The sequence below is a fragment of the Oxyura jamaicensis genome, chromosome 10, assembly GCF_011077185.1.
Source record: "Oxyura jamaicensis isolate SHBP4307 breed ruddy duck chromosome 10, BPBGC_Ojam_1.0, whole genome shotgun sequence".
Taxonomy (NCBI): Eukaryota; Metazoa; Chordata; class Aves; order Anseriformes; family Anatidae; genus Oxyura; species Oxyura jamaicensis.
In genome coordinates, this window is record NC_048902.1 from 10048430 (window position 1) to 10058976 (window position 10547).

General features: G+C 46.7%; 1 protein-coding gene across 2 annotated transcripts; it reads left to right on the plus strand.

The window, feature by feature from the left end:
- The first annotated feature begins 229 nt into the window (after positions 1-229).
- On the plus strand, positions 230-10257 carry ADPGK (ADP dependent glucokinase). 2 transcript variants are annotated; one of them, XM_035336156.1, is made up of 7 exons: positions 230-539; positions 3359-3584; positions 4792-4854; positions 5365-5485; positions 5993-6189; positions 6378-6476; positions 7057-10257. In XM_035336156.1, the coding sequence occupies exons 1-7, from the start codon at positions 325-327 to the stop codon at positions 7606-7608; spliced, it is 1473 nt and encodes a 490-aa protein (XP_035192047.1). In that variant the 5' UTR covers positions 230-324; the 3' UTR covers positions 7609-10257. The 2 variants fall into 2 exon arrangements, with proteins under 2 accessions (XP_035192047.1, XP_035192048.1); XM_035336157.1 differs by having other exon boundaries at positions 325-539; positions 7060-10257.
- The last annotated feature ends 290 nt before the right edge of the window (positions 10258-10547 follow it).

Genomic DNA, 10547 nt, shown 5'->3' on the forward strand with positions numbered 1-10547 from the left:
GGAGGCCAGAAGCAGCCCAGACGAGCCCTGAGGCGGCCCGGGGCCGCCCCGCCCGCCATTTCCCCTCACGAGGCGCCTCCACGCTGGCGCTCCCCCGGCCTTATTCCCGTAGCTCAGCTACGCCCACCGCGCCGCCGCGCCCTGCCGGAGGTACGCAGAATGCGCAACGTTAGGAGAGGCTGCGCACTCGGCGTGGGGCCCGCCTCGATTCCCGAAGCGGCTTTACGGCAGCCGGCGCCGGGCGGAGGCGGGGCGCTACGGAGGCGGCGTAAGGAGGGGCGGCCGCCCGCCTTCCCCTCAGACGTGGCGGCGGGGGCGGCCGCGATGTGGCGGCGGGCGCTGTGCGTGGGGCTGCTGGCCCTGGCGCTGGGCTACCTGTGCCTGCTGGGCCCCCAGCTGCCCCCCTCGGCCCTGCGGCTCCTCCCCGCCTCGCTGCTGGGGGGGCTGCGCCGGGCCCGCTCCCTCGAGAGCCGCATGGTGGCGGCCTGGCAGGCGGCCATCGTCCGCCCGGCGCGGGGTTGGGCGCGCGTCGCCGTCGGGTAGGTCACCTACGGGTCTGGGTGCGTTTATAGCTCTGTATGTACATCTGTATGTGTGCGGGGGGGAGGGGGCCTCAACTGCCACACCGAGCTGTCACCTAACGCAGTATCGGGTCAGCTATCGCATCGTGTCACCCGTCGTGTCACGTCGCCCATCGCATCGCCAGAAACCACCAGCGAGAGCCCGAGTGGGCCAGCGAGCAGCTTGCGGCGGCCTGGAGGCGCTTGGGATGGGTGACCCTGCGCCGTCCCTAAGCGGGGACACCGTGGGCCAAGCTGTGAGGTGCTGGGGTCAGGCAGCTCCTGAGGTGCCGGCCGGTGAGCACAGGTGTGAGCCCCTGGGGCTTGTCTGAGGGAGGTGACAGGCCAGGAAGCCTCAGGTAGGGGGGCTGAAGGGTGCTGTGTGGTTCAGGACGGGTTGGGAAGCCTGTCTCGAGAGACCTTGTTGCTAGTTTGCTGGCCCTGTAAAACAATTTCATACACAGAGGCTGAGTGGCTTGGAGCTACTGGGCCATTATTCCCTGGAAGGTGATGATCGAGGAGCATGGACTGGCAACAAATAGGTGCAAGAGGCAGGTTTATGGAGTGGAGCAGGGAGTGAACCCTTCACCAAAGGAGAAAATGAACTGGGTGATGGCAGAGATGGCAACATAAGCAAAGAAATGGCAGAGGGAAGGGTGAGGAGCAAGTGGTAGGCATCGGGAATACCTGTGTGTGCATGGGGAAACCCAACACCCTTTCTCTTTTTAAACTGCAAAGAGGGTAAGCAGAAAGTTCAGGAATATCACATTGATCCTAAAAGCTGGGTTTAAGTGTGACCATTAATCCTGCTGTTATATATAGCACTTGACTCACTTTCTTTTAAATAAAAGGATGTGACAGGATGACTTGACTTTGATGCAAAGTTTGGCCTACAAGTGTTGGAAAAAAGTTATTCAGTATAATGGCTGCATAGCTAATGTAGTATTAGTTGGAGTCTTGCACTTGCATTATGGTGGATGCAAACTTTCTCCCCTGAATATGTGACACTTCTAGTGTCCCCTTTAGTGTTCTCTTTTGCCATGCCTTCATTGGAAAAGAGACAGTTACCTTCAGTTCAGTCCCTTCTTTCCTCTTTGCTTTAAAGGGAGTGAATATATACAAATATATATAGATGCACATAATAGATACACACCCCAAACACCCAGGGCCTCAACGTTCAACAGCAAAATAAGTTCATTAGTAGTATATCCCTGCTGTTAGGGCAGTTTGTTAAAAGAAGTGCATTAGCAGAGGAATGGCAGGGAGGGAGCAGAAAGACAGCTGGAGGATGATTAGAAGGGTCTCACTTGAAAGAGCTGTGACTTGCTTTCTGTCCTCTTGCATCTTTAATGATTCATTAAAATGTAAGATTGCTGCCCTTTTGCTGCAGTGAGTTTGTAGCTAAAATGCTGTTGAAGCTTATTGTTTCTTTTTCTTTTGTCTGCTGTGCAAGGGGGTTTTTCTCCCTTAGTATACGATGCACAGTGCAGAGGATTTCCAATCAAATAGGAGCTGCGTTACCTCGTGCACTGAAAACCCTTGAGGTTTTTAATGTCCTTTATTCAGTGTGATGCACACCTCACGTGTTGCAGCCCAAATCGTGCATGAAAGGTCACCGATGAGGAGGAAAGGCCATGCGTTTCAAGCTGACATTGGTATTTGGAGTGTTGTGGACAGATGCAGAGCAAGCTGAAGATCCTGGGAAAGCTTTATAGGTTGTTTGGATCACTGTCATGGCAGCATGGGGCAAAGGAACAGCAAATGCCCTTAGAGCAGTTCCAGAAGGTGCTATGGTAATTGCTCATGTGATCTCAGTAAATATTTTGTTTATATTAGTGTCTCTTGAAAGCAAGGAATAGGAATGAGGGCAAGCGCTCATAAACTTCCCCTAAAATACACCAGTAGAGCATGTAAGATGTTTCCTGTGGGCCTGGTTCCAGTGCAGAAACTTTCTTGTTCTCTGCTCTGAATTGGGCTCGCTCTGTTTAAATTGCTGTAATTTATAAAAAGAGGGGACTAGAAGGTTTGAGTGGTGGGTCTGATGTCACCAAAGGCTGGATCTGCTGAAATGGTTCTTGTAACTTCCCAATTGGTGCTGGATTCTTCTCCTGCTTCGCTATTTGAGAGAAGGAGACATGCCACTTCTGGAAATTGGGGATAGTTCTTCTGAAATTGCAGCCTTCAAATGTTTGGACTGAAAAGTGGCTCTCTTGACTTCTTGTAAACAGAATCACTCCAGGTACAGGGTGTTTGTCTGTGTGCTTTTGCTTTTTATTAGCAGTAGTTGAAACTCAAGAGGCTGATCTAGCGGGCTGAGATACTTTCAGTTTTGTTTTTAACAGTTCTGAATTGCCTGCAGGTTTTAAACCAGAACTAGAATAATAAAAGCTTCTTTATTTTAAGAATTAAATGTTAAAAATGCTGTTACTATCATGCCTGCTCTATTTTTGAGCAAGTGTAAACAGCAAGCAAAGTGCACAATTTAATGCAACATGTACAACCACCTTTGAACACGAACAACTTACACTTTGTTTTAATTTAGCAGAATGTTCAAAATCCACATCTTGGGTGCTGCGATGGAGCACAATAAAGAGAGAGCATTTTAGTAAAAATTTAGAAAATTCATATCCCTGTGGGATTTTTTATTTTTTTAAAATGTGGTTGGTTGTTTTTCCTGAGGGCCGCCCAGGTTTAACAGCAAACATCACCGGCTGGGAAGTGAAGTCATTGTATTGTCTCCCAGGCACCCTAGCGTACGCTGGCTTTTCCCTATGATGCATTTTCCTTCTCTCTTTCAGCGTCAACGCCTGCGTGGACGTGGTTCTGTCCGGCGTGAAGTTGCTGGAGGCGCTTGGTCTCGAACCTGGGGATGGAAAAAACCACGCCGTCCTGACCTCGCGGCAGGACCTGAGGGAAGCATTTGCACACTTCATGGAGAAAGGGGCGGCTGCCGAGCGCTTCTTCAGCGATGCGGAGTCTTTCCATCACATAGCACGGACAGCCTCGGAGTACCCAGGTGCCCAGGTATGTCCTCCGTGGGAAGACAGGTTTTGAGAAGGACGGTTCTTACGTTCTGCATCATTGGTGACTTTTGTTCTCTGTCTAGTGAGAGCTCTAATCGTTTAGGAAAAAACAGAACAGAACTCTGCACCTGCCCCAAACTGAAGGGCTTTGAATGGTCTGTCCCTTGCTTGCCTTTCCCAAACTGAAATACCAGCCCAAGATTACCTCTATAAGGATAGTATTGAATACATTTTTAAGTTTCATGGGAGCCAGGTGGGTTTGATGCTGTAAAAGAGGCTCTAACATCTTGTAGTGAGGCAGGGAGAAAGGAAAAAATCCACACACGAGAAGTTATGAACACACTGATCAGCTCTAGGACCTTAATGCAGGGTTTAAATTCTCTCTAGAAGCAGGGATGATGAAAAGAACTTAGTGATTTTCCTGAAGCTTCACTTTCCAAAAGCAATGTTCTGTTGCTCTAATTTATGCTGGGTCCTCTGAATCTAGCTGGATATGTGCCTGACAGCTAATTTCTACAGACTAATGCTGCCTTATGCGCAGTTTGCCAGCTGCTTTTGAAAATCTGGCCTTTTATTGGTCAGGACTTTTGCGTGTTGGCTTGTTTCTCGATGTTTGCTACATGGGCTTTCTGGAATCACTTGATTATCAGCTGTATCCTTCTACAGCTTGTTTTCTGTCACTTCTTGGCACCTGTGGGCCTCATGACAGATCCGTTCTTTGGTTGCAGACCTCACATAGGTGTTTCCTTACTTGAAAGTTCGACCTTTCTTACCTGAAGAAACTCACAGTTCTGTTCACTTTCTGTGGGCATAGATGGCAGGTTTAACTCTGAAATACTGAAGTTTTCCAATGACTGCTTGTCTGCCTTGCTGATTAAAAAAAAAAAAAAAAAAAGTTACCAGTTGCCACAGAAAATCTGCACTGAAGAAGGAGGGACTGTTCGTTAAAAATTAGTTGATTTGTACAGGGTTGTGAGTTACCTGAAGGCAAATATTAAGACTTCAAGAAGAGAACACTTAAGTCGTTGGCATCTGACAGTGAATTCTAAAATTGTTTTGTTTTGCCTTCAGCCCCAGTAAGCTTTCCTAAATTCTCTAATGCTGGAACCTTTCTAGAAGCTAAAATCTGAAGCCTGTACTAAAGACTAAGCATGTGTAAAGCTATCAAAGCAAGGGGATGCCCATACCTGCCTCGATCTGTTTTACAGCTTTACGTAGGAGGAAACGCTGCTCTCATTGGTCAGAAGCTTGCAGCAAATCCAGACCTGAAGGTAGGTGTGCCAAAAGTTTTATGCTATTCACTTGGCTTTGAGGAGTCTCAAATCTATTCTTTAGGTAATGGTTTACAGCTTATTGCTCCCTTGGAGTTCCTGGCTTCTGTCTTAACCTTTCTAATAAAACAAATACGGATCCCTGTGCTGTGCTGACCCTCTTAATTTTTGCTTATTTAATAAAAGGGGGTTCTTCTTTTCACATGGTCATGTGGAGGCCACATTGTTGGAAACAGATTAGTGTAAGGTCTTCCATCTTTCAGTGAGCTTGCAAGAGTGAAGAGAGTTTGGTTCTAAAGCTGTGATGGCTTAAGTATTTCTGTACCGTGCATAACAAATCCTGAAAGGAAATGTATTTTCCTGTGAGAACTATCTTGCTCATCAGCAACTACTGGGAAGAGATGAAATGTGGGACTAATGCATGCATGGAATGGCTTCACACAAAATGAGATGGCTACTTCAATGCACTGAAATGCTGGCAGGGGATCCTTGATTGTTTTCTTTTTCTAGATCCTTCTTTGTGGCCCAGTTGGTCCCAAGCTCCACGAACTACTTGATGACAATGTGGTTGTGCCACCTGAATCCATGCAGGAAAGAGATGAATTCCATCTCATCTTGGAGTATCAAGCAGGTACCGTGCCAAAGGTTGAATGTTGGATGGAACCGTAACCACCACTAAGAGATTCCTGGTTTTACAGTTTCCTTTTTTTTTTTTTGAGTTGGTTAAGAGGACTGTGTAAGCTATCAGTACTGGCAGCTGTCACTGGGCTAATCTGGTAATTCTGTGCGCTGCAGGGAGCTGTGGTAGGTGAGCAGACATCTTAAACTCCTTTGAAACTTTATTCCTTTGTAATGCAGTTACTGTAAATACTGGCTCATGCTGCTGTGCTGCCATCCCTTCAGTTCTGTATTCTTATACGCTATGGCCTATGAAAGCCAGGTATACTTCTTATTTTGTGGTATATATCCTAAGCAGACCCAGAGGTATAATTGGGCTGCCAATAGCTGTTTATTGGGTGCAGTCAAGGTATGAAACCATGCCTTCAGATTCCAGCAGGGTATCCCAAAATAATCTGTAGATGTGTGGTTTGATTGGCTTCTCTTCTGAGTTGGCTCACTCCTCTTTGCTTCACCCTAGGTGAAGAGTGGGGACAGGTGAAAGCGCCCAATGCCAACCGCTTTATCTTCTCCCACGACCTATCAAACGGCGCCTTAAATATGCTGGAAGTGTTCGTGTCCAGCTTGGATGAATTTCAGCCAGATCTTGTGGTGCTCTCAGGCCTTCACATGATGGAAGGCCAGAGCAAGGAGATGCGACACAGACGACTTATGGAGGTAAGTTTCTTAAATCTCCTTAATTTCCATTCCAACAAATGCTCCATAGCAAAATCCAGGCTGCCCAGGCTTGAACTTGTAATAAGGTGCATCTTCCTGTCTCCCACAGTATGCACCCCTTCGTTCCTTCTGTTTCTTTTCAAACGTGTTTTGGGTGTTGTTGATCACCTTTTCCTCTGCCCCTGCAGGCTGTGGCCTCCATCTCTGACATCCCTACTGACATTCCTATACACCTGGAGCTGGCCAGTATGACTGACCAGGATTTTATGAGCAACATTGTGCATCAGGTAACAAAAAGGACATGCTCTTTTCATCAGTTTCCTTTTCTTTAGTATCACAATGCGCAGACTGGTAGATTAATATAGAAATAAAAAAAATAAAATGAAGCTTATCCATTTGAAGAAAAATTGAGAAGGTGGATTTAATGTCTGGTGATGCGTTCTGAGCAGTTTTTCTGTACTGAGCTTACGAATCTCCTCTGGGCAGCAGAGAACTGCAATGACTCATGGCCTAGCAGAGGCCAGATTTGTTTTCCCTAGCTCACAGAGGGTATTCCTTTTAGAAAGGTCTGACTGTGAGGTTTCATATAGGAGGTATCTTAAAAGGCTTTTGGTTGATTATCAATTCAGGATTTTTGCAGTATTTCTTTCCTGCGAATCCCAGTGTTTAAGTTGACACAACTCTAATCCCAGCATTATGTTTCATGTGGATGTGATGTTCTGTTGCTCTTTAATGTCAAAGTGTACCTCTAGAAAATAAATTCCAGAAATAGCCAGCAGGCTGTGATGCACTTTGGGTTCTCCTTCAAGGTATTGTTTTTACCAAAGTCCGATCTGTCTCTGAAGGAAGAACTGTTGTTCTTGTTAGCAGGTCTTTCCCCTGGTGAACTCCATCGGGCTGAACGAGCAGGAGCTGCTCTTCCTCACGCAGTCGGCCTCTGGTCCCCACGCCTCCCTTGCTTCCTGGAACGGCATCCCCGACGTAGGCGTAGTCAGCGACATCCTCTTCTGGGTCCTGAAGGAGCACGGGAAGACTGCAGACCGGGCCTCTGATCTCACACGCATCCACTTCCACACCCTGGCTTACCACATCCTTGCCACGGTGGACGGGTTCTGGGGCAACCAGGTTGCTGCCGTGGCTGCTGGAGCTAGAGCGGCAGGGGCTCAGGCCTGCGCGACCGAAACCATTGACACCAGCAAAGTCTTTCTGAAAGCTCCGCTGGAGTTTGTGACCTCCCAGATAGAGGCACCTTCCAAAATATCCTTAAATCCAGATGAGCCAGTAGTGCATTGGCACAGAGAAGGCATCTCATTCCACTTCACACCCGTTCTGGTGTGTAAGGATCCTGTCCGGACCGTGGGACTTGGGGATGCTATTTCAGCTGAAGGACTGCTATATTCAGAAGTGTATCCTCAGTAGGAGACTAAGGCCCTCCTTTGTCTCCAGTACTGTATGGTGTCTGAGGAACTATGCTCTTCTCATTAGGATTTCAGGCAGCGGTGATCCAGGAACACAATCAGGGTGTGCTATGTTTTCTGGACATAACTGAAAAAGAGCCAAAGAATAATTCCAGGTATAAACTGTCAGATGCATTCCAGTCGCTTTGCAGCGACTAAAACATGTCACGTTGAAGTGCAGAGGTTTTAGTATATAATGTGAAAATTGGCTTTTCTTTGTCTTAAGCATGCGGGGAGGGAAACGAATGCCAAAATCCCTGTCTGGAGTAGGTTTGCTCTTTGGGTCTTGCCTGTTAGTGCTGGAAAGTGCTGCAGCCAGGAGAATTTCCTATGTGTGGATCCCAGGCTGAGCACAGCAGTGCTCAGCCCTGCCTTGCTTCTGATAAAGTAAAAATAAAAGGCTCTTGCATTATCTCCTCTCAGCACATTGCTACATGGCAAGAGCAAACCTTCCGTTTGCTTGGTGCGATGATGAAATCTATTAGTGACAAAATTACCTCTCAACCTCAGCGCCCCTCGTGCTGGAGGGAGCTGCAGCCCTGAAATGTGACGCACGCTGTACCTCCTCCCCGCCTGCACAGAGGAAACCAGACTCAAGGCAGCGTAGGTGATTTTGGGTCTCTTGTCTCTGTGATTATCGGTATTGAACTGAGTCCTAGTTGCCTGCATTTAGTGTGGGGGCAACTAAAAGTGAAGATAGTCTGGGTTTTTATTTTATTGCCAGGTAAACCACAAAACACTCCCTGTGTCTGCTGAACACTACATGCCAAGGGTTTCAGCCAGAGGGGCTTACAGCTTGCTTTCTTTGCTAACGGCAGGTGCTTATGTCTGGTATTTTCCAGCTGACAGAAAAGCTATTGAGTGCTGGAGACTTTTTTGTTTGTTTGAGAACTGACCTGACAGGCAATCTTCCGTCTCCCTGCCTTCCATTCAGAAGGGTTAATTTATTAGGGAAGGGCCCTCTGGAGGCTCAAAAGCTACAACAGGTAAGACAAATGTGAGGAGCTTTTTATTTACTTTGACTAGGTCACTAGGCTGTCTTTGCTCTGGACAGCCTTTGAAATTAAAAATAGAGGAGTCAAATTGTCTGCTATAATCGCCTTGTTAGTTTAGAAATCTTGTTAAATACTTCATGTATTTTTTACCTCTTGGTAGCGGCACACCATTGATTGCACAGCACCAGCGTTCTTTTGTCTCTTTTCCAGCATGGTTTTGTCTCTGTCCGCTTCCAGGATCTTCAAGCCTATTTCCATAGCAGTCATACACCTTTTTTTTTTTTTTTCAGTGTAACTGAATTAAATGCAATCAGTGTGTCTATGCAAGTCTGCACTGTACCAGAATTTGTAGGGGGTCACTTTTGGTCAGTCAGCGATGAGGAGAGAACATTACCAATTAGGCTGGCCTGATCTCTTTCAGTAGGACTGTCACATGGCCGTCAGTGAGGTTCTCCTGGCGGAAAATGCCATCGTGAATGCTCTGTAAGGATAAAAATTGACAGCTGTTGTAACTTGTACTGACTCAACACAAAACGCTCTCTGTCAACATGTATTTAACTTCTCCTTTCCCTCTGAGGAAAGTCTTACATGTTGCACCAGAGGAGAAATACAGTCAGCGCCGTGCTTTCCTGTAGCTTATCCCATCCTGGTCTTCAGAGTCTCAGTATTTATCTCAATGCAGGATCTTCTTAAGACTGAAAGGCTTTCTATTCTTTGTTGGTGTTTTGTTTTATTTTAATTTATAAATTGTAGCATGGAACTTAGAGTTCTGGTTTAGTCTTCCTACAGAAAAAAAAAAAAAAAAAAAAACAAATTGAAAAATTCTCCTTTCAGCCATCTGAAAGGTCTGAGGCCATTAGCAGGGTTATTTGCAACCTTTGATCAGAGCCTTCTGGTACAGCACCGCTGGGACCACCAGTGGCCACGCATCCTGCCAGCTGGAGAAGTAATCCTTTGCTTACGAGAGGTCCCACTTTCCTGACGTTGGGCCAAGCTGTGTGGATTCTCGGGTTGGAAACGAAACAAAACTAAATGCACACAAGCTGTCATGAGCAATGGTCCTGCTGCTCTGTTTCCCTTCTCTCTTCCAAAAGCATTTGCTGAGATACGAGGCCAGTTGGGCTGTGATTGTCTTTTGGCCATTGAAAATCGGGTAACTGCGCCATCAGAACTTGTCCCAAGGGGAAGGCATGCTTACACTAAAATGAATGTTACAGGCTTAAATTCAAACTCTTTTTAAAAACTAATTTGAATAAATAACTGCTGTAAGTAAGTATGAAAAAGGCAGTTATTGCTTAAGAATTCATCTGGGCCTGAAAAACCTAACCATGAAGCAACGACTCTGAACTTCTCCTTCCTGTTGCTCTGTTCCTTCTCAGCAGGTAATGTTTCTGCCTCGCCTCTGGCCTGCGGTTGGTGTGCTGCGAGCCTGGTGAGGCTGCAGCTCTGCCCGAGTATCTGCTTTGGTCGGGCATCTCACTGCCAGCTCACCTGGTCACCAGATTCACTTAGCCAGGGTCATTTTAACAAGCGTGACCCGTTAATCAGATGAGCCCTTGGTATCCCTGATTAAGTTTTGAAACAATCTATATGATAATAAAACTGAATCGAATGGCTGCCTGTCTGCGCTTCATGTTTCACGTGCTGTGAATTTGATCTGCTTAACTTCCCTCTGCCTCCCAAACTTAATTACAGCAAGGTTTGCAGACTCGTGAAGCCCTGCTTGTCCCACACCTCTGCACAGCAGCAACAGAGACAACAAAGGAAAGCTGCTTGAACAAATCTTGCTGAACAACAGAAATGGAAATAGTGGTTTTTTAGTCTGTATACAGGAAAAAAAATAAAATAGGGAAATACCTTTCATCTGGGGGGTTGGAAGTTGTCCCCCAGGCTGCTATTTTTACTA

What these genes read in the sequence shown, in the direction of transcription:
- ADPGK (XM_035336156.1), top strand. Translation starts at nt 325, where the DNA reads ATGTGGCGGCGGGCGCTGTGCGTGGGGCTGCTGGCCCTGGCGCTGGGC. An exon ending in CGGAGTACCCAGGTGCCCAG is followed by an intron (nt 3,585 to 4,791) that starts GTATGTCCTCCG and finishes TCTGTTTTACAG; the next exon opens with CTTTACGTAGGAGGAAACGC. An exon ending in CAGCAAATCCAGACCTGAAG is followed by an intron (nt 4,855 to 5,364) that starts GTAGGTGTGCCA and finishes TTCTTTTTCTAG; the next exon opens with ATCCTTCTTTGTGGCCCAGT.